At 45.9% G+C, this 27125-nt stretch overlaps 2 protein-coding genes across 2 annotated transcripts in view; both read left to right on the top strand.

Annotated features, from left to right (window-relative positions):
- Micos10 (mitochondrial contact site and cristae organizing system subunit 10) lies at positions 1 to 27086 on the top strand. Its single transcript, XM_075946868.1, has 4 exons — positions 1 to 132; positions 24982 to 25029; positions 25727 to 25836; positions 26856 to 27086. The coding sequence occupies exons 1-4, from the start codon at positions 54 to 56 to the stop codon at positions 26862 to 26864; spliced, it is 246 nt and encodes an 81-aa protein (XP_075802983.1). The 5' UTR covers positions 1 to 53; the 3' UTR covers positions 26865 to 27086.
- The window catches only part of Nbl1 (NBL1, DAN family BMP antagonist), a 47161-nt gene continuing 20067 nt past the window's right edge, over positions 32 to 27125 (top strand). The window contains exon 1 of the mRNA XM_075946867.1: positions 32 to 132. The gene's annotated coding sequence lies outside the window, so the exon portion shown is untranslated. The remainder of the gene's footprint in view (positions 133 to 27125) is intronic.

Here is a 27125-nt window from a genome sequence, read left to right as displayed (position 1 = left end):
GCGAGATTAGCGATCAGACGGAGCGCGGGGGCCGGCCGTGAGGAGCTCTGGAGATGCCGGTGGAGAACATGTCGGAGTCTGACCTCGGCAGAAAGTGGGACCGGTGCATGGCCGACGCTTTGGTGAAACTAGGTGAGCGCTGCTCTCTCTGGTAGACCCCGTCCGGAGCCGAGCGGCCCGCGCGCGGACGGAAAGCCGCAGGGGTCAGGCCGCGGCCTGCTGCCGCCCCGCGGTGCGCACTGAGCTGTGGGGCGCAGACAGGTGACTGTCAACTCGGGTGACGGGGACGGCTGTCCGAAGGGCGCGGGCGGCCCCCGGGTTAAAGGTGGTGCAGGCCCGGAGGCGCAGTGGCGCTCTGGGACAGGGAAAGAATGCGGGACGCCCCGTGCAACTCTGCAACTCCGTGCCACATGTCCCCTGGTCCGGGCGAGCAGCCTGCCTGAGCCCACCCCGCTCCCCAGCTGGGAGAACGCTGCCTTTGGAAGGTCACAGGGGCGTTTTATAGCCTCCTCCGGGCCGCGGTGGGAATTGCTGTCAAGCGGGACCTCATTTATTTGAATCCGGAGATGTCCGGTCCAAAAGTGGAGATGGTGGTGATGGTTCAGAACTCTCCCAGACAGTATGATCGTGGGCCCTGCAGTCCCTCCAGGTTGTCTTTTCAACACGCGTTCTGTGACGAAACACTTTATGAGGTCATGGGGTTGGGGAAGGGGGGGGCGATGGAATCCCACTTAGCGTGGTACAGATGGTAGGCGCGTTGTTTAGCACGGTGACTCGTGGTTTTCCACGTTGTGAGTTGGGAATCCAGGTGAAGGGATGTGCTTGGAATCGCGTTTCTAATCTGTGGCATAGTTGAGTTCCCCCAGGATTTCTGGCTCCGGGTCTGGAGCTCGTTGCTGGTCCTCCCCTCTGCATCTTTCCTCTTGTGTGTTTGTGCGAACCGCTCAGCAGTGTCTTGCGGTGTTGGTATGTAGGTCAGAGGTCGATGTTGGGTATCTTTCTCAGTAGCGATTTACCTTATTCATTGAGACAGGATCTCAGTATGTAGCCCTGGCCGACCAGGAAAACTGTTGACCAGGTTAGCCTTAAACTCAAGAGACCTCTGCCACTGCCTCAGGAGCGCCTGGATTAAGCATATGCACCACCACATTCGGCTCCACCTTCTGTTTTGAGCGGGAATCTCAGAAATTAGAACTCACCAATTTGCCTAAACTGGCTGCCAATTGAGTTGGGTTTTTTTTGTTTTTTGTTTTTGTTTTTTTTTTAATTGCTGGGCTCCCCCTCCCCAGCACTAGGATTTTTGCTTAGGTGCTGAGGATTTGGGCAGGGGTTTTATCCACCAAGCTATCTCCCCAGTCCCCCTGACTTTTTCTTCTGTACTAATATTTATTATTGAAAATTAGATTTTTTTTTCCTTTGAGACAGGGTCTCACTGTATAAGCCCTAGCTGGCCTCGAGTTAACAGATCTTTCTGTCTCTGCCCTATAAGTGCTGGGAGTGAAGGTGTGCGCCATCACATAGCTTCATAGTTTATACTTACTGCGTGGAGATGTATTTAAGAGAATTTAGGATTATATCCTTAGATGGTGAGGTCAGGAAAGAATAAAATCTAAGCTCGGCAAAACCAGCTGTGTTTTCTATTTTTCTCACTGTTGTTCCCTCCCTTCCAGAAGAGTGTAGTGTAGAAATTATTCAGGATGAATCAATACGTGAACGATCTGATCACAGTTACTTCCAGATTTGTCCCCATCAGTTCGGACACAACGGGATAGCTAAGGCCCCTGTGCCTGTTTGCCTGGTTTTAAGTTGTCAGTGACTATTGCTACCTTAGAGATCAGGGAGAGTTCAATAGCTGCGTTGTTATTAGAAATGAGTAATTCTGGAAGTGGCCAACAATATTGCTGTTACTTAATGTAGACAGGTGATTTGCCTGTGTGCATGTCTGCATCATGTACATGTCTGCTCCCGGAAGAGGCCAGAAGATGGTGGATCTGCTAGAACTGGATTATTGAAAGTTAAGGGAGTTAGGAATTGAACCTGGGTCCTCTGCCAGCGATTTGAGTTCGCAAGTCCGTGGAACTTGTTCCTTGAGGAAGAGACCCGGGCAGTCATCCTCATCAACTCAGACCATGAAACCCAATATAAACGGGCTGCCCAGGCATGCTGCAGCCTTGCTGGGGGCATGTTTCATTATTTCACTTCTGCAAGAGCAACAAGTGCTCTTAACCACTTGGTCTTCCCTTTAGTCCAAAATATTTTTCCAGGTCTATACCTGGAAACCCTGTCTCGAGGAAATAAAAAGAACAAAAAAGAAAATTTTTTTTTTCCACTGGGCGGAAGTGGCACATGCCTTTAATCCCAGCACTGGGGAGGCAGAGGCAGGCGGATCTCTGTGAGTTCAAGACCAGCCTGGTCTACAAGAGCTAGTTCCAGGACAGGCTTCAAAGCTACAGAGAAACCCTGTCTCGAAAAACCAAAAAAAAAAAAAAAAGAAAGAAAAAGAAAGAAAATTTAAAAAAACTTAATGGTTTGCAGTTTGAGAGAGGAGATTTAACATTTATATCCCAGCATTGTCCATGAACAGTGTGCTGGGGAGTTTAAAATGCTGCTTGAGCTTATACAGATGAGATTTAGTCACTCGCTTTCTCGTCCTCACCAGTTCGTGTTTTTTTTAAAAGTCTCTTCAATCTGAAATGGAGATTAACCTAAAAAATTTGTGTAAGCCTGGTGGTGGTGGCACAAGCCTTTAATCCCTGCGCTTGGGAGGCAGAGGCAGGCGGATCTCTCTGAGGCCCCAAAGCTACAAAGAAACCCCGTCTTGAAAAATCAGAAAAAAAGAAAAGAAAGAAAAAAAGAAAAAGTAAACTTGTTTTCCCCATTAATCCCATCACTCTGGAGGCAGAAGTAGGAGGATCACTGTGAGTTACAGGCTAGTTTGGGCTATTTCACAGAGAAACCCTGTCTTGGGGGGAAAAAACCAGAGCATCCGAGCATGGTAGCACACACTCTTGATACCAGCGCAAGAGGTAGATGGATCTCCTCCAGATGGAGATCGGCCTGGGCTACATAGATTGACCCTCTCCCCAAAACAAACACCGCCTCCACGGCAACCTCCAGGAGAAATGCATAAATCCTTAGCTAGCAATGCTGCAGGCAGCTGCAGGAGGTGGTGGTGTGTGGTGTGCTCATGTTGCTGGGCATCTGAGCTGAGTTTGCTGCTGCCAGGGGCGGGGCAGGCAGAAGTGAGGGCTGTGAGGGCACTGGTCTCTGCACCTCTGAATTGACTAGAGAGTGGCAGAGCCTTCCAGGGATGGACATTTGTTCGATGGCTTGAATTTGGGTATTTTGTTTTTTAATTTTTAAATGAAAAACTTTGCTTGAGACTGCCCTCAAACTTGAAGTGTTATGGGGGCTTTGAATTCTTGATCTTTCTGATCCTCCTCCTGATTCTGCCTCAGCTTCCTCAGCAGGACCAGGTCCTCTAGGCTGATGCAACTTGAGTGGGTTTTTGTTTGTTATTGTTAGTGTTTTCTGGTTTTTCAATACAGGGTTTCTCTGGGTAGCCCTGGCTGTCCTGGAACTTGCTCTGTAGTCCATGCCTCTGCCTCCTGCGTGATGAATTAAAACCATAAGCCCCATGCCTGGCTATATGTGGATATTTTTAAGCACATGAAAACTTTTTTTGTTGTTGTTGTTGTTTTTCAAAAGTTTTTTTTTTCCTTTCCTTTTATTTTTTTTCTGTGTAGCTTTGGATCCTGTCCTGGAACTCTCTCTGTAGACCAGGCTGGCCTCGAACTCACAGAGATTCGCCTGCCTCTGCCTCTCAAGTGCTGGGATAAGGGTGTGCGCCACCACTGCCGGGCCCATGAAAACTTTTAAGTCATCCAGTCTCCTTAGAACAGGAACTCAGTCAAGGTGATTGTCTCTCTTCTTTCTCATCTGGTTAACTGCCTTCATTTCCTAGAAGGATAGCACCAAGGCTAGAATTTTCCTTCATGGTATTTTTTTTTTTTAATTTAAACATTTATTTTGGGGGCTGGAGAGATAGCTCAGTGGTTAAGAGCATTGACTGTTCTTCCAGAGGACCTGAGTTCAATTCCCAGCAACCACATGGTGGCTCACAACCATCTGTAATGAGATCTGGCACCCTCTTCTGGCCTGCAGGCATACATGGAGGCAGAATGTTGTATACATAATAAATAAATAAAATCTTAAAAAAAAAAACCATTTATTTTGTATATGTTTGTGCCATAGTGTACATGTGGAGGTCAGTGGGACAACTTGTAGAAATCAGCTAACTCCTTCACAGTGTGGGTCCTGGGCTTCTAACTCAGGCCACCAGGCTTGGCAGCAAGCATGTTTACCCGCTGAGCCATCTCCCTGGCCCAGTTGTAAAGTGCTTGATCAGCATTTGTAAGTAAAACATAAGGGATGCAGATAAGTCTCATCAGTAACAAGATGGAACTGATTGCACATCCCAGAGCATACCAGACCACAGTGAGCATAGGCCAATGGATTTCAGTCACTTGTAGTGGTTGGGTTTGAGCATGATCCAGTAACTCTTTTTTTTTTTTATTTATTAAAGATTTCTGTCTCTTCCCCGCCACCTCCCATATCCCTCCCCTCCCCCAATCAACTCTCCCTCTCTCATCAGCCCCAAGAGCAGACCGGTTCTCTGCTCTGTGGGGAGTCCAAGGACCTCCCACCTCCTTCCAGGTCTAGTAAGGTGAACATCCAAACAGCCTAGGCTCCCACAAAGCCAGTATGTGCAGTAGGATCAAAACCCAGTGCCATTGTTCTTGACTTCTCATTGTCCGCTATGTTCAGTGAGTCCAGTTTTATCCCATGCTTTTTCAGACCCAGTCCAGCTGGCCTTGGTGAGTTCCCGAAAGAACATCCCCATTGTCTCAGTGTGTGGGTACACCCCTCATGGCCCTGAGTTCCTTGCTCGTGCTCTCTCTCCTTCTGTTCCTGGTGCTCCAATGTGGGACTCTGTCTCTGTCTCCTTTCATCGCCTGATGAAGGTTAATATCCAGGAGGATGTCTATATGTTTTTCTTTGGGTTCACCTTCTTATTTAGCTTCTCTAGGATCATGAATTATAGGCTCAATGTCCTTTATTTATGGCTGGAAACCAAATATGAGTGAGTACATACATCCCATGTTCCTCTTTTTGGATCTGGCTTACCTCACTCAGGATAGTGTTTTCTATTTCCGTCCATTTGCACGCAAAATTCAAAAAGTCCTTGTTTTTTGATCCAGTAACTCTTGAGAAAAGGTTCTCGAGTTGAGATTCCAAGTGGGCTCACTCACTGACAGTGGGCTTAGAGAAAAGAGCAGACACACAGCAGAGGAGGTATTGGAGAAGCATGGCTGCTTGTTGGTTCCCAGCCGCCCGGCTAGCTTAGACCCAAATTAATCACACAGAAACTGTATTATTTAAATCACTGCTTGGCCCATTAGCTCTAGCTTCTTAATGGCTAACTCTTACATATTAATTTAACCCACTTCTATTAATCTGCATATCACCATGAGGTTGTGGTCTACTAGCGAAGTTTCAGCATGTCTATCTTGTTGGCGGCTCCATGGCAGCTCCCTCCCAGCATACAGCCTAGCTTTCCCCACATAGTTATGTTTTTCCCTGCCATAGGCTCAAAGAAGTTCTTTATTCATTAACCAATAAAAGCAACACACAGACAGTAGGACCTCCCACACAAAGGAGGCACGGCAGGTTGTGCCCGTTGGTCTCCAGACTGGAGAACCTGCTCTTCTGCAGCTCTCTTCTCCCCAGTCCCACAGGTAGTAGTGTCCCTCTCTGAGCTCTTTGCCAAGTGCTTTCTTTCCTAGCACTTCAGAGTGGAGATGGAGCCTCAGAGTGACAGTTTGCACTGAGATGGGAGTACAATGCAAGCAGGAAGGGTCACTGCAGCTTTCAGTTCTATTTGATGGTGATATTGCTCTGGCTCTGCAGAGTGCAGAGAAGCCACTGTGATTGGATGGAAGCCACTGTGAGCCCCTCAGTGCTGGTGATGGAATGCAGGGCCTTGCACTTTACCTCTGAGCTGTACCTCCAACTGCAAGAAGGCTATTTTTATTACAAGTGTTGTACAACTGGGCACTTTTTCTTGTTTTTCCGAGACAGGATTTCTCTATGTAACAGTCCCAACTGTCCTTGAACTCACTCTGTAGACCAGGTTGGCCTCAAATTCAGAGATCCACCTTCCTCTGCCTTCCCAGTGCTGGGATTAAAGATATGTGCCACCACAGCCTGGCATAACTGGGTACTTTTAAGAACTGTTCTTAGCCAAGCAATGGTGGCACACACCTTTAATCCCAACACATGGGTGGCAGAGGCAGGCAGATCTCTGAGTTGTGAGGCTAGCATAGTCTACAGAGCAAGAGAAACTGAGAAAAACAGAGAGAAACCTTATCTGGGGTGGGGGGGTGTTCTTCAGGATGGAGATGGGCTCAGCAGTCAAGAGCACCTGCTGCTCTTTCCGAGGGCCTGAATTGGTTCCCAGCACTTCCATCACAGCTCATAATCACCTCTAACTCCCGTTCCAAGGGATCTGACGCCCTCTTCTGACCTCCTTGGGTACTGCACTTGCATGTACAAACCAGCTAATGCAGAGCCAGCTCTCCAGCCCTTTTTAAAAGGATTTATTTTTATGTTTGTGTGTGCATCCCTGTGTGGACCACTGAGTGTGGCTATCCACAGAAGTCAGACAGGGTTGGAGCCATTGGAACTAGAGTTTGAGGCAGTGGTGAGCCATTTTTAACCACTGAGCTGTCTCCCTAGTCTCCAAGAGAAACAGCTCTATTTCCCCTGTTAATCCTAGTTTAAAATATCTATCTTGTTGCAGTTAGTGTTGAAATATTAGTAGGTGATTTATGAGATACCTGACATGGCTCCTGTCTTTGGATAGACAGAACACATCCTTGGACAGAGAGTACCGAGGAACAGACAGAACAGATCCTTGCTCATTCCATCCATTTTTCACATTTCCTCTCCACGACCCTTATTCCTTTCCTTTTGTCCTCTGCCCCGACCCCCACTTGGGGGCCTCCTCCAGCATCCGGCCCTAGAGCGTGTTAAACATGTTCTCCATGGCAGACCACATCCCCCACCTCACATTTTTACCATCTATAAATATGATAGTGATTGTGCTGACGACCCTGTTGGTGCTTAGGAAGTTCTTTAGTGTCCTGTGTGCTGAGGTCAAAGTAATTTTCACTAGGAGTGGGTATTGCCATCTGAAATTCGCAGTTTGTTTCTAAACTTGATTGTTCCTCCTCTCTGGGATGTCAGTTTCCTCAGAACCAGAGACTGCTCTCTATGGATCTCTCCCAACCCCTGGTTTCAGGGAGGGACACAGTAATTGTTAAGTGAATGGCATGTATTGCTGAGAATTTTGAAGCCCATGTTCTCTGTCCACATCCGAGATTAAGAGTATGTTATTAAACAGTCTTTTTCTCTTTTGGTTTTTCAAGACGGTTTCTCTGTAGCTTTGGAACGTGTCCTGGAACTAGCTCTTGTAGACTAGGCTGTCCTCCCTATTAGCATTTAAATTAAAAAGTCAACTATATTTTATGTGAATTTTTGCTAGTTCAAATGTGTCTTTGAACTCTTGAGGATTTGTTTTTTGTTTGTTTTGTTTTGTTTATTTTTCGAGACAGGAATTGCCACAAGTTCAAGTCTAGTCTGGTCTACAGAGTGATTTCCACACTAACCAAGGCTAAATGACAAGACCTTATCTCAAACAAAGAAAACAAGAAGTGGTATAAGAAATATTTGGGAGTGGCCGAGTGAGAGCAGAGAGCACTTTGGTATTTAAACAAGCAGAGGATGGTGTTGCTTTAAGAGAAGTGCCAGAGCCTTATTGCAGGAAATTAAAAAGGAGAGAAGAATATTGCATTTTATGAATGGCATGTTCCATTAGTTTTACATGAATGCGTCATTAATGGTTTTTACTAATTTTATGGATTTATTTTTAAGTTTTATAAGATTTATGGGTTGCTCTGGCTTTCTCCCCTCCTTTTCCTTTTATATGCTGAGTGGTTTATCCTGTACACACCCACAAGTGTGACAGAGCATGGCAAAGACATACAGTGGTTTCAGTTTGTGTTTTGAGACTGGGTTTCTCTGTAGCCCAGGCTGTTCTGGAACTCACTGTGTAGACCCGGCTGACTTCATCCTAGTGATGGCCTGCTCTGCCTCCCCGGTGCTGGGGTTAAAGGCACGCCTCCACCACTCAGCTAAGGCACACAGTCTTTGTTAGTGGACATGGAGGGCAGAGTACCTGAGGACTGGAGGAGGCCTGATTGTTCTGGTCTCTGTAGATCTGGTACCCTCAGTTTGGATTTATCACTATGGGCTGCATGGGAGATTATTCATTTTCTTTGTGTGCATGGGTGCTGGTGCATGTCCCTCCAGGTGTGTGTGGAGGCAGAGAAGGACCTTCAAGGCCAGCCTGGTAGAATGAGTGTCTGTCACTAGACTAAAATAGTGTACTTCCTTAAGTAGTTTAAAACTAATCATTGTGATAAGTTCTGGGAGTGGAGGGGAATGCATGCATATTGAGGTTCTAGGAAAGAAGGGGTGACTTTTCTTTCTTGAGAATATGTAGACTTAGAAGGTGCATTTGGAGAAGTAAGTTCTGTGTTCCGGGTCTTAGAAACTGTCCTGTGTCTTAGAGAAAAGAAGCTGGACGACGGTGGCGCACGCCTTTAATCCCAGCACTCAAGAGGCAGAGGTAGATGGATCTCTAAATCTGAGGCCATCCTGGTTTATAGAGTGAGTTCCAGGACAGCCAGGACCACACAGAGAAACCCTGTTTTGGGGAGGGGGAGAAAAAGGAAAAAGTCTGGGTCATTGCAGGATGATTGGGTGGCAGCAGTGACAGCTCTTCACTGCACTCAGCTTACAATCTCACTCAGCTCCTGTGCTCTTGAAGGGCATCGCTCACATGATGCCCATAGGGCTGAGAGCTCTGGCTGCATAATGTGTTCAGCCCCTTTTGTCTGCCTCCCAAAGCCCATACTTGTAGCTACTGTTTATTAATGCTGGAGGCATGGGGAATATGTTAAAGAGCTCCTGTCAGGGAGGGATCACAGTTGAGACAAGAAAGGCAGAAGGGAGGAGGTAGTTGAGGTGAGGTTGATCTGTTAATTTGAAGCCAGCCTGGTCTACAGAGTGAGTTTCAGAGCAGCTAGGACTACACAGAAAAGTCCTGTCTCAAAAAACAAGGAAAAGCAAAACAAAACCCAAACCCAAAACCTGCTTTGTTGAGCTGTATTTCAGGTACTGTTTATTCTGTTTAAAGTATTTACTCACAGAGTTGTGCATCTACCTCAATCTCATTTCAGAGTATTTGTTCCTACGACAGAAACCTCAGGCACCATTGCTCCCATTTGGAGCTCCCAGCCTAGCCCCAGCAGCTATTCCAGACATTTTGTGAAATGAAATTATACTACATGTGGCATGTCATCAGTGTGTTACCAGCTCATGCTGGTAATCTCAACACTCAAGGGGCAGAATCTGGAGAATTGGTTGGGGTTAAAGGCCAACCTGAACTACAGTGTAAGACTTGTGATCCTTGGTGTCTAGGGTATTTCACTTAATTTAATGTTTTCTTGATCTTTCTATGATTTATTTGTGTGTGTGTGTGTATGTATGTATGTGTGTGTGCGTGTGTGTATGCGTGTAAGAGAGGGATTGGGGTTACAGGTGATTTTGAGCAGCCTGATGTGGGTGCTGGGAACTTGGGTCCTGTATGAGAACAGCACATACTCTTAAACATCAATCCATTTCTCCAGCCCAACTTACTGTTTTTACAGTACATCCATGTTGTAGTATGTGCCATTATTTCATTATTTTTTGTTATAAATGATATGTAGTAGTTGGACAGTACATGTCTTGTTTATTCACTTGTTTATGCTGTGTGTGAGAGAATGTGGGCAACATTGTGTGTGTATAGAGGTCAGAGGACAACTTTCAGGAGTTGGTTCTCCTTCTACCTTGCTTTGAGGCAGAATCTGTTCTACCACCTCACTGTGGAAGCCAGACTTGCTGGCCTGCTGACTTCTGGCCGATTCTCCTGCCTCTGTATCCCATCTTGCCAAAGGAATGCTAGTTTGGTACTTTGTCCAGCTTTTTACCTGGGTGTCAGAAATCAGAACTTGGTTGCCAGATTTGTGCAGCAAATGCTTTCACAAATCACAGGGCTGGCCCCTTGATACTTTTGGCTGTTCTGAATAATGTTGCTATGATAAAGTGACAAGGGTTATGTGGACAAAGGTTTTTCTTTCTCTTGGGTCTGTACCTAGGAGTGGAATTACTGGATTGTGTGGCAGCTCAGCTTAACTTTGAGGAAATTGACTATTGAGCCTTAATGGTAGAATTTCACATTTCAGAAAAATCATTCAAGCACGAGAATAAATTGGTGGGGGGAGGAAAGTGGGGCTATGGGCTAGTGTGTTAAGATAAAGTCCTGCTGAGAGCATGAGCTGAACAGCAGAATCAGGAGCAGGAATCCATGGACGGCAGACTGAACCTGAATGTGGCTGTTGTTGACTTGTGGCCTGGCTGCGGTGGGCCTTCTGCAGCTTGGTCAGAGGTGGAAGTTGCCTGTTGTTTTGTCCCTGAAAACAAGCCTTGTCCCTCTGTTACTAGGAAAGCAGGACACTACGGTCTCAGCTTCTCGTTTAGCCTGCAGAGCCAATAATCAAGTTCACTTAGATTGATTGTTTAAAGCTGTTTACTAAACATTTCACTGAAAGAAGCCTTTGAATGAAGTCATGGAAAAAGAAAGCAGATTCATATGTTGCTTAAAGTACCAGTTAGTTCATCTGATGAGTTTGGGTTACCAGCATTGGTGGCTCACCAGGGAGTGCCTTTGGGTAACCCACGTTTGCAAACTGATGCCCGACTCTTCATGGAGCAGTCTCAGTCAGGCTAAATACTTGAAAGGCTGTTGGTTCTGTATAGTTCAGGTTTCAAATTAGTCCCTGAGTTGAACTGGTGTTCACGCTTTGTTTGCTGTGTGTTTTCAGAGCAATGTGAGCAAACTTTTCTGTTCGTAGCAGCAGTGCCATTGTGATCTCGCGGGGGAATTTCCTGCGGGCATTACAGAGTAATGTAATTAGGCGCTATATGGGACTTGAAAACATTGAAATTTAGTTCTGCTGTGGTTTTATGCTTTCCTGAAATGTGGCCTGAAACAGTTTATTAGTAAATATGCTGAATTGCTTTCTTTGGCAAGTGAATTTCAGGATTGAGTCCAAGTAAAAATTTAAATATTTACTTATAGAAGTTTTTGGTGTGGTAATATTTTTTACCATGGCTGTTGACCCCTAGTGAAATGTTAGGACATCGCTCCACTGGAGCTTGTCTGAGACCAGGGGAGGGAAGAAGCAGCTAACAGTAATAGAATGTTAGTTACTGTATTTAACTGCTGCCCTGCTGGGTACATGGACAGTTCGCCTACTTATTTTTTTCTTTCGTTTCTTTCTTTCTTCCTTTTTTCCCCTTTCTTTTTGCTTCTCTAGAAACAAGGAGATTGATAATCTCTTCTCCTTTGAGAAAGGGTCTTACTCTGTAACTGTGGCTCACCTGCCAGTCCATGTTGGCCTCTAACTCATGTTTTTCCTGCCTTAGTCTCCCTAAGTGCGGGATCACAGGCATGTACCTCCACACCCTGTTAGGTTTTTTTTTGTTGTTGTTGTTGTTGCCTCCCCCCCCTTTTTTTTTCCTAGTGAGAGAACAACGTTTAAAACTTGTATGGGATGGGGCTGGAGAGATAGCTCAGCGGTTAAGGGCATTGCCTGCTCTTCCAAGGGTCCTGAGTTCAATTCCCAGCAACCACATGGTGGCTCACAACATCTGTAATGAGGTCTGGTGCTCTCTTCTGGTCTACAGGCATACACACAGACAGAACATTGTATACATAATAAATAAATAAATATTTAAAAAAGCTTGTATGGGAGTTCAGAGGCTGACTTGTTGGTTTGGGTTTGAGGGCTGTGCCGGGTGCATGTTTGCTGTGTCTGCTGTATTTGAGCTGCCCTTCCTGACTTAAAATCTGCATGAGGGACAGCAGAGACACCGGCCACCCCTACAGAAGACCTGAGTTCCATTCCATAACTCCGGTTACATGGTTTCCAATCCCTTTTACCTCAGTGGGCACCAGGCGTGCACATGGTGCACATACTTGCATGCAGGCAAAATATTTATATACATAAAATAAATTCAAAATTAAAGTAAGAATAAAATCTATGCAAAATGATAAACAGTTCAAATTCACAAAGGGGTTGGTTGTTATTTTGTTTTTAGACAGAGTCTCACTTTAGTTCAGGCTGGCCTTGACTTTGGAGCGATCTTCCCAGCACTAACTCCCAAGTACTGGGATTACAGGTGTTAGCAGAATAATTTTTAACAAGAACATAGCTGGAGACTTAATAACCCTGCTTAAGTACAAAGCAGGGTGGTATTAGAGGAAGGATATACACACAGAATATAGTACAGAGCCAAGAATGTGTGGCCAGTTCACTTTTAACACACACAGTTTAATGGGGAGAGGAAAATCTTTTCAACAAACTACAGGAACAGCTGTGTCCACACAGACAGAATGGGCCTGGTCTGAGGGGAAAAGCTGAAGCTGCAAAACCTTCAGCAGGAAAAGTGGAGAGGAGTCTGTGACCTGAGGTCGGAGGGGTTCTCAGGACACGAGAACAAATAGCTCTTACAAAGACAAGGTGCACTGATTTGTTCACTTTAAACTAATTTCTGAGTGCTGGAGATTTTAAAGGCCTTAGGATGGGAGAGGATCCTAGCAGTGCATGTAGCTGATGGGGATTTGTTTCCGCATATGGGGAACTGAATCACAAGAACAGTTGCGGGGGGCTGGAGAGATGGCTCAGAGGTTAAGAGCATTGCCTGCTCTTCCAAAGGTCATGAGTTCAATTCCCAGCAACCACATGGTGGCTCACAACCATCTGTAATGGGGTCTGGTGGCCTCTTCTGGCCTGCAGGCATATACACAGACAGAATATTGTATACATAATAAATAAATAAATAAATATTTTTAAAAAAAAGAACAGTTGCGGTAGGACGCTTGCAAAGAAGCTTTACTCACAGTTAACTGAGTACAGAAAGGACAGCTCTGTCTTCACTCACAGGGGAAGGTGTGGTAAGATTAGGAGCTCCGTGGCCAAGCTTTACAAGCTGTACAGTAGTGTTGCTGAGATAAGGGGCAGGAAGTGATGCTGCATACCTCTGGGGGAAGCGTGTTGGTAGGGACTGCCTTGGCCCAGGTCAGTGGGCTTTTTTCCCCTCTTTTGCTTTTTGTTTTTTTGAGACAGGATTTCTCTGTGTAGCCCTGCCTGTCCTGAAACTCATTCTGTAGACCAGGCTGGCCTCGAACTCACAGAGATCTGCCTGCTTCTGTCTCCTGAGTGCTGGGATTAAAGGCGTGCGCCACTACCTGACTAGAGTTTCTTATGAAGTGTGGAACAAGAAACAAGGATGACACTCAGGAATGTTCCTAACTGCCCCAAACAGGAGACAGCTTAGGTGTCTGCCTGCTGAGGAACAGACAACCAACTGTTGTGGACTAGCTTTACACGGAACCTGTGTGTCTCTGACATATAATTCCAGCAATATGTAAAACTCTAGAAAATATACTCAGCAATGTAATGAAAGGAGGTAGATAAATGATGTCAGAAGACTAAGGGAGAGGGGGAATGAGCTATAGAGGGTACCAGTGATGGCGTTTGTGAATTTTAGTTCTGGCTGCACAGGCATGTACATATGTCAGAACTATAAAATTTGACATTATTGTTTGTGTGCATGCTTGCACGTGAGGAGGTCACGTCAGGTCAGAGGACAGCTTATGGGGATTGGCTCTCTACCATGTGTGTCCTGTATACCAGACTCAGGTCCTTCGGCTTGACAGTGATTGCCTTTACCTTGCTGGCCCCAAGCATGTATGGGGAGGCGGGTGTTGGGGTTGGGGATAGAATCTCATGCATGCTGGTCCAGTTCTACCACTAAGCAGGTGAAAAGGATAAACAGTGAAGATTCAGACTATGACAGAAAACAGATGAGAATAGTGTTTTAAATCTGTCTGTATGATTGTATGTGTGTTCGTGTGTGTGAATGTAAGCACGTGTGTGTCAGATGTGTCTAGAGGATAACCTTGTCTTGGTTGTTACCTTCCACAGGGTCTCTTGTTCCCTGTATGCACAACAGGCTAGCTGGCTGTGAGCCTGGAGATTGCCCTCCTTCCACCTTCCTTCTTGCTGTAGGGACACCACGATCACAGCCATGCACTGCTACCACATCCCTTTACGCTGGTGCCAGGTCCTGAACTTGGGTCTTCATACTTAGCAAGTGCTTTGCCCACTGTGCTATCTCCCTATCCATAGACGAAAACCATTTTTAAAAAGAAAAAATTGAAACAGTGTCTCTGGTAGTTTGAATGTAATTGCCCCTCCCCCTTAAGCTTGTAGGAGCTTGGTACTTGTAGGAGGTGTGGCTTTGTTGAAGTTGGTATGGCCTTGTGGAGGAAGCATGTCACTGGGGCCAGGCTCTGAGGTTTCCTATGCCTAAGATACTGTCCAGTGTCATAGTCCACTTCCTGTTGCCTTCTGATTAATATGTAGCCAGCTCTGTGTCTGTCCACATGCCAACATGCTCCCGTCATGATGATAATGGACTGAACCTCTGAACCGCAAGGGAGCCACCCCAATTAAATGTTTTCCTTATAAGAGTTGCTGTGGTTGGCCGTGCGGTGGTGGTGCATGCTTTTAATCCCAACACTTGGGGAGGCAGAGGCAGGCAGATCTCTGTGAGGGCTACAAGGGCTACTTCCTGGACAGGCTCCAAAACTACAGCAAAACCCTGTCTCAAAAATCAAAATCAAAACAAAACAAACAAAAAAGAGTTGCCATGTTCACGGTCTCTCCACAGCAATAGAAACCCTAATACTGTCTCACAATGTAGCTCTGGCTGTCCTGGTACTTGCAATATAGACCAGGCTGGCCTTCAACTCAGAGATCTACCTGCCTTTAATAGTTACTTTTGCTTGTCATTTTTAAAAGTACAGAAAGCTAATTTGAAATATTGGGGCAGCGCAGTGGGAACAAACTCAGGGTAGACTTGAGCACACAGGGATGAGTGCCGGTGGCTAAAGGAGTGTCGCTGGTGAGGGGGCAATCTCAGAAGCTTCTGGATCACCAGTGACGCGTGAGGGGCCTGTAGGATAGGGTAATTCTCTCAAGCAGTTTAGTCTTTCTGAGATAGTGAGAGGGACTCAGTGTCAACGGTTTGGAGAAGCCGAGCCCCACTGCTTGCTTTAGTGTTTGCTGTCTGACTGAAGTCAGAACACCTAGACTCTTCTTTTGCTTTGCTTTTCTTCCCCCTTTGATTTTCAAGACAGGTTTCTGTGCGTAGCCCTGACTATTTTACAGCTTGCTCTGTAGACTAGGCTGGCCTCCAACTCGGGGATCCACCTGCTTCTGCCTCCTGGGTGTTGGAAGAGAGGGAGAACTGTTGAGGACAGAGAGAAAAGTGTAAGTTGCAGGAGAAGCTGCACACTGCTCCTAGGGGCTGGGGAAGAGCTTCTCCCAGCTGCTTAGACCCTGGGTTCCAAGAGCTGTACCCCCAAACCAATCTGCCTCTCTGGAGGGAACTCTGAAGTCTGTATCCTTTCTTTCTCCTGCTATAGGGCTCCCCCTAACTGCTCTCTCCTGTTTTTTATGGTGCTTCTTGACTCTCCCCATCCTGCTAGAGTCAGCTGTGTAAAGTGTACATCTAATGGCCTTTTCCCCATTGTGAGCTTCTACCTTCCCCATTGCTCAGTGGGCAGCGCACGAGGCTGCAATTGTTGGTTAGTATGACTCTGGGCTAGTTTGCTTCACCTCCTCCCTCCAGCTGCATAACTTAGCAGCAGGGAGCTCCTGACAGCCAGCTCGCACCTCCTTCTGCCATATCTCTTTATGCTTCCAGTTTCTGATCATTCCCCATCTCCACACTGGACAGTGCCCTTAGATGGAGATGTTGCCCAGCACTTAGAGCAGCACACAGTGGGTGTTTAGTTTGTATAATTAAGGAAATGTCCAAATTATTGCCCAGGATTGGAAGGGATTAGTCTCTTGTGTTGAGTCTAAATTGATTATAATGGTTAAACACTTGCCAGTTTGGCCATGTGTGACCAAGGGTAAGTATTTAACCTTGCTGTGCCTCACTTTCTCTTCTCTTCAGTGGGGCTCATAGAAGTTTATTATAAAGATTAAGTAAGGAAATTTAATCCAATAGTACAAGCACCTTCCTGGTGAGGGTTTTTCCTTCTGCTACTATGCAGTTCCTGAACACAATGTAAAAAATGTGTGTTCTGCCTGGTTACATCTATACACCATGTGTGTGCAGGGCCTGAAGAGACCAAGAGAGGGCATTAGATCCCTATGAACTGGAGTTACAGATTGCGAGGTGTGAGTGCTGGGAATCTAGCCTAGGTCTCTGGAAGAGCAACCACTGCTGAACCATCTCTCCAATGTAGATATTTTGAAACCTTGGTCACAGTTGAGAGAATTTACTGTTAAAAGGCAGTTACTGTCTGCTATGAATAGCCCTCTTTTACACACATGCACACACACTCACGCTTGTCAGTTAGGTTGTGTAATTCTGTCAGTGAAACATGTCTTGCACTCCAAGTTGTTCCACACACCTCTCTCAGATGGATTGGGGTGTAGCTTCAGCCATGTTACTCCTTCCCCACCTCTTGAGGAATGTCTTCTGCCTCTAGAACCAAGGGCTCCTGGAGAATGGTCTGGCCTTTCCTCTAGTCTCATCTGCTCTCCGGAGTGTGTGCAGTCAGGCAGCCTGGGTTTGAGTTGTGCTTTCTCAGGTGTGTGTGCTTGAGTAAGTCACTTACCCCTCGGATTTGTTTGATTCTCCCTGTGAGATGGGGTCATAATAAAGCTGGCGTGGTGGTGCAGAGCTCTACACTGCTGTTAGAACCAGGCACACCCATCAGTGTGAGAGCTTTCAAAATGCTTATCGAAACTTAATAATTCTGTAATTTTTCCTAGCCTCTTTTTAATAATGAACCTTTGAGTTGCCTCTCATTTTCCAACATAGTATTTCCACATGGGAATTAATTAGTTGCATGTCAGTAAAATGTCTACAGCCATGTTTCTTTTTATACCTTCTTGAGTTCCTGTGCTGTCCAGTACTTGAGTTGAAGTATGTTCTATAGGCGCTGCTTTAAAAGACTGAGTTCCTCCAGCAGAGCACTCCACATGCCCTCCGTGTCTCTCTGCTGACTGCTCTGCCTGTTCTGGCTAGAATCCTAGTGATTGACATTCACCCAAACAACTACAGATGCTTCAGCAAAATCCCATGAAACAGCCACCTTCTCAGTTCTTCCTACAGAGCCTGAAGCAAGAGTGACTTCTGAGAAGCCGATCAATACAACCTCGGTCACTGGCTCTTGAGTTTTGGTCTGGCATTGGCAACTTTTCTTGGCTAATTCACAGGACTTGGCATTCACCTGTGGATACTTGGGACAACCAGTCTTTGCCTTAGAGGATTAAGTGGCACTATTTAGAGTTGATTTATAACTGTGTTTTTTTTCTCCCATAAGTTGGACTTAGAACATCTTTCATAAATTAGGGATGTTTCTTGGAAATGTGATTTGAGAATCACTGTTTGTTCTGTAGCAACAAATGCTTTTGACTGTAATAGCATCGATAGAACCATGATTGACAAGAAAATGTGCCTATTATAAATAGGTCAATTTGTTTCAGCCCATTTCATTGCTGTTTTATTGAACAAGACAATGCTAGGGGAATCTTTTTACATTTTAAAGCAAAATGATATAGTTGAACATAAAGCTGAAGGGATTCTTTGTTAAAGAAAATAGAATAGGGTGTGGTGGTTACATTATATAATCCTAGCACTTAGGAGTTTGAGGTTCAAGGCCAGCCTGAGTGACATAGCACGGCTGTGTACACACACACACACACTCACCCCTGATGTGTTCATATTGCTCTGAGTAGGAAAAGAACAGATTTTGAGCTGTGGCTCACCTGATCAAAGTGATCCTGTGTGAGTCCGTGAGTTACACTCTGAGATAGAATGAACTATTATGCTTCTGACATCTTTGAGACCTACTAGAACAACAACAAGCTTACTACTTCTTACTGAGCCTTTCACTAGGCAGCGCTAGAGACTGCAGTGCTGTTCTTGCTGGGGCTGGGCAGGCTGGGCTGGGGCTGGGCAAGTAACTGACCCAAGGTTGGAGATTGCTCTGGGGCCACCATGCCACCAATAGGACAGTAGTCCTTTGGCGTTTAACTCTTGTCTTCTTTGTTACCCACTGTTGGGTATACAGCGGTTAGGAAATAAAGACTGGCCGGGAGGAGAGGGGGTCCTGTATCCTTTCTCATTTGTAAACCATCAGTTCAATGTATTACGTGAGAGTTTTTCCTCATAATTCTGAAATACGCCATACAAAATCAGGTGGAGTTGCTTTCTAGTTTTAATTTATAGATAGAGATTACGTTTTAGCCCTAATAACTATACTGGTTCCAAGCTTATGAATATGAATCCTTGTTTAAATGTTAAGTGTACGCTGAGGTCTTAGTAATAGTCATTTAAGAAGTTTTTTGTGTTGTTGTTAATGAAAAGAATCTATGATACATTCCTCCAGGATGGTCTTGCCATGTTATGCAGCCTGAGCAGCTAGAGCTCTTAACCAGGCTCTCCCCTGGCCAGAGATTTTTTTTTTTAATTTTCTTTTGTTTTTTGAGACAGGATTTTTCTGTGTAGCCTTTGACTGTTCTGGAACTCACTCTGTAGACCAGGCTGGCCTCAGTAGAGGTCCACGTGCCTCTGCTTCCCAAGTGCTGGAATTAAAGACGTGCCCCACCACTGCTGATGATTTTTGTTCTTTTAAAGAAATGTCTTAGAGTGAATTTCTGTGTAACTTTGTTTTTTCTCTGGGACTGATCTGTAACAGGAGGGCCTGCTTGTTGGGGTTTCTGTCCTGCCTGGTTCCTGCAGCCGGTAAATCCCAAAGAAAATCACAGAGGTCTCCATAAATTATAAACTGATTGCCCCATTAGCTCAGGTTTCGTGTTAGCTATTATAACTTATATTAGCCCATTCTTCTTTTTTTTTTTCGAGACAAGGTTTCTCTGTGGCTTTGGAGCCTGTCCTGGAACTAGCTCTGTAGACCAGGCTGGGCTCGAACTCACAGAGATCCGTAGCCCATTATTCTTGTACATGTTAGCCACATGGCTCAGTACTTTTTCAGCAGAGCAGGTCACGTCCTGCTTCTTCAGTGTCTGGACAGGACTGGGGAGGAATGGGCTTCCTCCTTCCCAGAATTCTCTGTTCTCATTGCCCAGCCTCTACTTTCTGTCTGGTTGTCCCGCCTATACTTTCTGCCTGGCTACTGGCCAATTAGCGTTTATTTAAAACATAATTGACAGAATACAGAATTGTCCCACACTACTGATCATCCTTAGTGGAAGCAGGATGCAGTTACAGCCTTTGCAAAGTGGGTTCCACAGCTTGTACATATGTTGCTCCAGCCTTTTCTGTGCATGGACTGGCACAGAAAGCAGTTCCCAGACTATGGCACCTGCATGGAGCTTCCTGCAGGTTATTTATTTGTGGTGGGGCTTTGTGCTTAATCTGTAGCCTGGGAGCATATTCTTCTGCATCTAAACTGAAGTTGCTGTTAACTAGAAATGCTCATAATGACCTTCAACATAGGGTTTACCCTGTGTTTATCCAGTGTTGGCTTACAGCGTGCACTTGGTACCTTTGGTTTTGCTTTCACATGTTCTTAGGCATGGGATAAATCTGTACATTGTGTGTGGCTGGTGGAAATTGCATCCTCTGTTCTTTTTGTTAATCAATGTTCAGGGTTGGAGAGATGCTTCAGTGGTTAAGAGCGCTTATTGATCTTGAAAAGGACGGGCTTGGTTCCCAGCACCCACATATGGTGGGTCACAGTCATCCTGTAACTCCAGTTCCAGGGGATGAGGTGCACACTTGGTGCCCTACATAAATGAAGACAAAACATCCACACACATAAAAATCTTTACTGTTAAAACAAATATGTGCCTGGCATGGTGGTGCACACCTTTAATCCCAGCACTTGGGACGCAGAGGCAGGCGGATATCTGTGAGTTTGAGGCCAGCCTGGTCTACAGAATGAGTTCCAGGACAACGAGGGCTGTTATATAGAGAAGTGCTGTCTTGAAAAACCAAAAATAGGGGCTGGAGAGATGGCTTAGTGGTTAAGAGCACTGCCTGCTTTTCCAAAGGTCCTGAGTTCAATTCCCAGCAACCACATGGTGGCTTACAACCATCTGTAGTGAGATCTGGTGCCCTCTTCTGGCCTGCAGGCATACATGCAGACAGAATACTGAGAATACTGTGTACATAATAAATAAATTTAAAAAAAAAAGAAAAAAAGAAAAACCAAAAATAAACAAAACAAAACAAAAAACCAAACAAACAGGCAAACAGTCTCAGGCCAGTAATTGCTTAGTGGATAAAGGTACTCAAGTTCTATCCCCAGGACTCTCAGGGTTAGAAGGGAGAACCAGCTCCTGTACAGTAATCCTTAGGCATGCGCACACGCACAATAATAATAATAATTTAAAGACTAGTACCAAGATGGGCAGTGGTGTTGCATGCCTTTAATCTCAGCACTCGGGAGGCCAGAGGCAGGTGGATCTCTCTGAGTTTATCTCTGGTCTACAGAGTTCCAGGACAGCCAGTGCTACGCAGAGAAACCCTGTCTCGAAAAACCAAAACAGTAACAACAACAACAAAGAACCCCTCAAACCCAGCGCCAGATGACCAGTTAAAGAACTGCGCCACCCCAAAGAAGTACCCACACCTTCTCAGGTACCAAGCTTCAGCTTGTGCGGTTAAAATGATTTGGAATATATTTGAAAGAATTGGTGCCAATTCTTTTTCCTCTCCAAAAGAAATGGCTGCGGAGAACTTGGGCTCTGGGCCTAATGTCAATTCCATAAGGCTCCTCTGTTGTTTTTTCCCCTTGTCCCTCTTTGCCATGTGGAGATGTGTGCTGATAAGCCGCCCTCTCTGTACCTGAAGGTTCTTTGTCATTTCAGACAAGCATGGGCTTTTGAAAATGCCAAGGAGGTAAAGTTATATAAACTGCATTCATAGTTAAATATTTGCTTCCAGGTGGAGGTGAAAAATGCTTTGTACTTTTCCCTTTGGCTTTTTTCCCCAAAACAACTTGTCGTGCAACAACAAGAAAAAGTGGCCAACGGCAGAGAAGGCTCTTCTCTTTCTGTGTTGGTTTGTTTTTATTGTAAGGCAAACCTTTCCTGTTGTATTGTTCTAAAGCTTAAACCTGGCCTAGAGGTGCCAGTCTTGAGTGGAAGCAGCTGCAGAGCCGTCCCGGGCCAGGTGGGGCTGGCTTTGAAGCAGCATGCTGTCTTTTCAAAGAGAACTGTGGGAGCGAGCGAGGGCTTGATTCCTAGAGCTCATCAGCATTCCTCTGTCAGCTCTGACTGCAAGGTCCATATTACAGGGGAAAGAGATAGAAGATCCCTTTTCATGTACAGAGTAATCTTATTTGTATTTTAAAAATACAGAAATGATGGGGAGTCACAGTTAAGAATTAAAAATGTAGCAACCTCATCTAATTAAGACCACAGCGAAGGTTCCTTGAAAACTGGGTTTGGCTTATTGCCTGAGATGTTGAGCTTGGTTATACTTTCCGATAAGTGCAATTGGCAGGAGTGGCCAGCTGGTCACATATCTGGACTCTTGAGGTGGGCGTTCTGGGTTGGTGTGGGCATGTCTTATCTTTTGATTGAGTGGTGCTGGCAGCAGTGGGCTGAGCTTCACTTGTGGTCTGCTGCTAGGAAGCATTGAGCACCAGAGAGCTTTCTCTCCTTGGGGAAAATGGAAGGGACAGGCATGGAGGCAAAGGGACTAGAAAAATGCTGAAATAGTTTCCTCTGGGCTTTGGTTCCCTTGCCAAAATCTTGCCTCCAGACGGATGCACAAAAGCTCAGGTTGGAGGCCTACCTGCTTTCATTGGCTTGCCTCTGTGAGCGAGACCAGTCTACCTCATTCTCAATACTGACCTTGCTGACTGTGAGGAGTGAGGCAAGTTGCCATAAAACTGAACCTTCTGCCATTTTGCAAACCAAGCAAGCAATACCAGGTTCCTGGGCTTGGTAATAGCATAGCAGTGGCTTCTATCCTCTGAGGTTCTTGGGTCAATCCTGCCAGGTAGACTAATTTGGGTGACGTGTGTGGTAGGATGATTCTGTTGGCTTTGCATGGGCTTGTGACTAGCCTGGTTGCCTAGCACTCTGGTTGTTACATGGAGAGCATGGCTCATGTTTTGACTGTATCTTACTTCACTGCTTCTAGAAGTTTCTACTAGCATTGGTGGGTGGAAAATAGAGGAGAATCCTGTGTCTGGATATACTGGGGACAGTGGCCGAATTGGATCCGCTTGGCTCTGTAAACAGCAGGTTGTTCTGGGCACACTATTTTCTGGGAACAAGGTAATCTACCTACCATAGAAGGCAGTTTGGGGTATCGTTTTGACAGGGGTCTCGTGTAGCTCAGACTTGTCTTGAGCTAGCTATGTAGTTAAGGATGGCCTTGAATTCTTTACCCTCTTGCCTCCCTTTCCCATCATTGGGATTTGTACTGTCACAACTGAGAAGGTTGTTTGTTTTAATTTTCTTGGGCTGGCTCAGTAGTTAAGAGCACTGGCTGTGTGTGTGTGTGTGTGCGCGCGCGCGCGCGCACGCACACACGTGCATGTTCATGTTCAGATTCGATTTCCTGCACACACATGGCATCTTAGAACCATCTGGAACTCCAGTTTCAGAGGATCCAACACCTTCTGGTCTCCGTGGACAATAGGCGTGCGTGTGGTGCACAGACATGCCTGCAGGCAAAGTACACATACCATAAAATAAAAGACTTTCCTTGGAAAGGAGGTGCTGGGTACTCAAGAGTAACATTCAGTGTTAATTCCCTTTCCTTTTTATTATGCCATCCTTGATTGGCTACTTACCAGACCAACTTTGGCAAGCTACTTTCCTATGAATTTTTTTAAAAATGGAAATTGGAGCAGCATTACTGGTTTTTCAAATACTGCATTTTAAATTTGGCACCAAAATACTTACTAACTAGCACAGGGTCTATTGAACAGTGCCACCGGTGATTTTAGTTAAAATTCACATGACATAGAGGCGAGCTGTGTATCCAGTGTGTGTTAGCTGTGCTGCTGTGTTCTTAGAAATGTGTCCTCGAGCCGGGAGGTGGTGGTGCACGCCTTTAATCCCAGCACTTGGGAGGCAGAAGCAGGCGGATCTCTGGCTGTGAACCTCAGGAGCACGTTACTGTGCTGTATGCTGTGGTGTCGCTAACACTGGCAAGTGTCTGCCCAAAGCCATCTGAGCATAAGACAAGGAGTCTGACACCTGGGCCGTCACTACAGACTTCACAGGCATGGATGGTGTGCTCAGACTACACTTCTTTAAAATGTTTTTTTTCCATTAACAATGATCTCTTGGTATTTTGTTTTTAGAAAGAGAACAGACTTATTGGGCACAGTGTAAGGAAGGGTCAGTGACTGGTCAGTTATATAAGTACGTACAGCCTCACTCTGCAGCCTGGCTAGCCTGGAATTCACTCTATAGACCAGGCTGGTCTGAACTCACAGAGATCCACCTGCCTCTCTTTCCCAAGTGCTGGGATTAAAGGTGTGCACCACCATCACCAGTGGTACATACCATGACAGCCAGGGCTGCTTAGCAGGATGCTGCTTCAAAAGGCAGAAGAGCAATAAAACCCACCAGATTTTAGCAGCAGCACAAGTTTGGGAGAACCAGGACTTCATGTGATTTACTCATAAAGAGGTTGGCCCAAGGCTCTACTGGGCTGTGGGACAGACACAGAACTTCAGAATAATCTGGGCATAGTGGTGCAGCCTAGAATCCCAGCAACACTGAGGAGGAGGATTGAGAATCTTTGTCTCAAAACCAGAACGGAGTACAGAGTTCATGAACTGAATGTGTTGGTCTATAGAGCTTGGCTGAGGGGGAGAAATAAATTCTTGAATGCTTATGTGCAGTGAGGAGCTTATGTTGGTAGACAGGGCGGGGCGAGCCTTGTGAAGTGGTGCAGTAGCAGTTTTTCATGCACTTGATGAGAACACAGCTAGCGCCTGAGCTAATCGCACCGAGCGTTATTTAAGTTGGGCTTCAGGTTACTCATGGATGCAGTATGTCTTTTTCTCTTAAAAAAAAAAAAAACAACTAAATAATGGTGCAGGTTACGTGTGGGCTAAGCAGAAATTTAGAAGCTGGCATCAGAACTAGGGTTTGACAAATTCTGACTCAACTTATCCTGAAAGGCAGAACTTTTTCCAAGCTGAGACTCGGAGTGAGGTGTTACCAAGGCTCGGGTTGTAGTTCCACGCCACAACCCTTGCCTGTCATGTGAGGGCTTGGGATGGGATCCCCAGCTCTGGCAAAGGGAAGCGCTTCTCCCTCTATCTGGACCCTGACTTGTGTGACAGTGCAGCCGTAGGAAATTGTTCTGGATCATTTCTTCTTCCTCTAAAACGGTGAGCATCACCCGGAGAAACAAAGTGACAAAGGGAGCGTCTTAGTGACTCCTGTGTGAGGTGAGCGCAGTCTGTCTGCAGCAGTAGTCTTGGGGTCCTCACCCTCCCACTCTGCAGCACTCCAGGACAAAATGATAGGGAATAAAGGTTTTCATTTTCTTTTGGGAGGAGCGAGACCGGAGGCAACTGGAGTGTTGCTGTCAGTGAGGAAGGTTAGAACGGGGAAACAGGCTTCCAAGTCATAAAAGTAGCCTGTTGTGTAAATCTTAGTTCAGCCTGTGTTTGGGGTCTCTGTTACTGCACTGTAACACTCTTTTCCGTTTCTGCAGGTACTGGTTTTGGATTAGGAGTTGTTTTCTCACTCACCTTCTTTAAAAGTAAGTGACTGTCCCCAGCTTCTCACTACAGGGTCTGTACAAATGCTGCCAGCCCGTCCGTTGTAAAATGAGCCAGACAGAGACTGTGGACTCAGTCTATATGGGTTGGACATCTCCAGTGTTCCCTGGGGGCAATGAGTCAGGGTTGTCTGGTGTCTTAAAACATGACATCCTTTCAAAAGCCTACATTTCATGCTGGCCAGTCTGCATGCCCACATATTTCTAAAGTGACCCAGAGATGTGGCTCTCTGGTAATAAAGGCAAGTGGGAAAACTTAACTTTGAGTATTGACTAGAAGCCAAACAGGTCAGCTTGACCTCTTTCCATGGAGAACTGGGAAGGACTGGGACTGGGGAATTGTAGATGTGTGTGAGTGAACTCCATGGCTTTCTGTGTATAACCAAAGTTTGTGGATGTTGATGAGATTAATAAACACTTCAAACACCTTATCAACATGTTCCTTCTGCCAGGGCTAGGAAGCTAGTTCAGGTGCACAAAGATGCCCGACCGGGCTACTTGCATCACACTTAGCAGCCCCAGGCACTTAAACATGCTGGATTACAGTGCTGGGGGGGGCTGTCACCTGCCAGTCACCAGTTGATGCCCACTAAAGGTTTGTGAATGCCAAGCACATATACTGGGTGGATGCTTTATCTTAATAATTCCCTGTTGGGATTTCTCTCTTTGTGTTCACTAGGAAGAATGTGGCCATTAGCCTTTGGTTCTGGCGTGGGATTGGGGATGGCCTACTCCAACTGTCAACATGACTTGCAGGCTCCGTATCTTCTACACGGAAAATTTGTCAAAGTACGTACAGAATTGATAGTTCTCTCCCTTGCAGAATTCTTCAAATTTTTACCAATTTTTTTTGCTTTGTGTTTATTTTCTGAGTATGGGTTTTTGTTTGCATGTATGTCTGTGTATCAGGTGCATGCTGGCACCCATGGAGCCAGAAAAGGAGCATCAGATCCCTTGGACTGGAGTTATAGATGGTCGTGAGCCACTAAGTGCCCAGGTCCTCTGTAGGAGCAGACAGTGCTTCTGTCTGATGTCAGTTCAGGAAGACTGAATGGAACACTGACCTGGGGCAGACTGTTCCGCTCTCCCTGCCTCTTCACCTTCCTGGCATCAGAACTTGACTGAGGGTGGACAGCAAGGAGCAGGCATTGGGTCTTTCTATTGTTGTGAGTTTTTCCATTGTTCCAAGCTGAGTTGTCCTGGATGGTGGATCAGAGGTGATTATGTGTATTAGATGTTTAATGGCTGGGAGGTGCTGTGGAAAATATTACGTTTTCTACAGCCTTGCACATGCTGCTCTAAAATGGCCTTGTAACTTCATTTGGACTTGAGTCTGTGCCTGGATGTTGTCATCCTTCTCACATGGAGGAACACCATCCCACTGGGGCTCATGCAGCATGGCTGTATTGTGATAACTGCTGGCCAAGCCCTGACTGATCCCTGTGCACCACCCTGGGGACTTTCTTCATAGCCTTTTCCCTCTCACTTTTCAGTGGATTGTGGGAGAGGTATCCTCACTCAGCAGAGGGGGAGATTCTTAAAGAGGCAAGGCCTGCCAGTGACTGAAGTCAGCAGCTGCTGGTTGGCTGTGCTTGGTGCTCACCTGCCACCTCCTGGGTCACAGCTGAGTGTCCAGTCATGCCTGCCCCTTCCTGTTTTTTCCCTCTCAGACGGGGGTCTCTGGTGCAGTAGATGCAAGCAGAAAGTTGGCTGTGATTGGAGCCCTTGGCCCTGGGATCTGACTGAGGCAGCAGCCAGTGATATAGGAACATCTCCTGCCCTTTTAACCAAATGTCCTTGCTTCATAGGAGCAGTGACTTATGCTGAGAACATCCCAGCGGGAAGAAGGAGAAACCATGTTTATTCCTCAGGAATACTGAAGTGCCCTGGAGTGCGCTGACGTCCTGTGACGGTGTCCTCAGCAATGCTTTCAACTCCAGCCACTGTTTATGTGTTTGAAACCAAGTCTGTTTCTTTTGTATTTTCTCTTTGGAAATTGTAAGGAGGTGATCTTAAATAAATTAAAAGTGGGAAGCCAAGTGCAAGGCCTTCATTCCTTTATGTGGCAGGAGGGTTTT

Source organism: Microtus pennsylvanicus, chromosome 13, assembly GCF_037038515.1.
Source record: "Microtus pennsylvanicus isolate mMicPen1 chromosome 13, mMicPen1.hap1, whole genome shotgun sequence".
NCBI lineage: Eukaryota > Metazoa > Chordata > Mammalia > Rodentia > Cricetidae > Microtus > Microtus pennsylvanicus.
The sequence above is the reverse complement of the archived record's forward strand: the minus strand, read 5'-3'. Positions and strand labels throughout refer to the sequence as shown.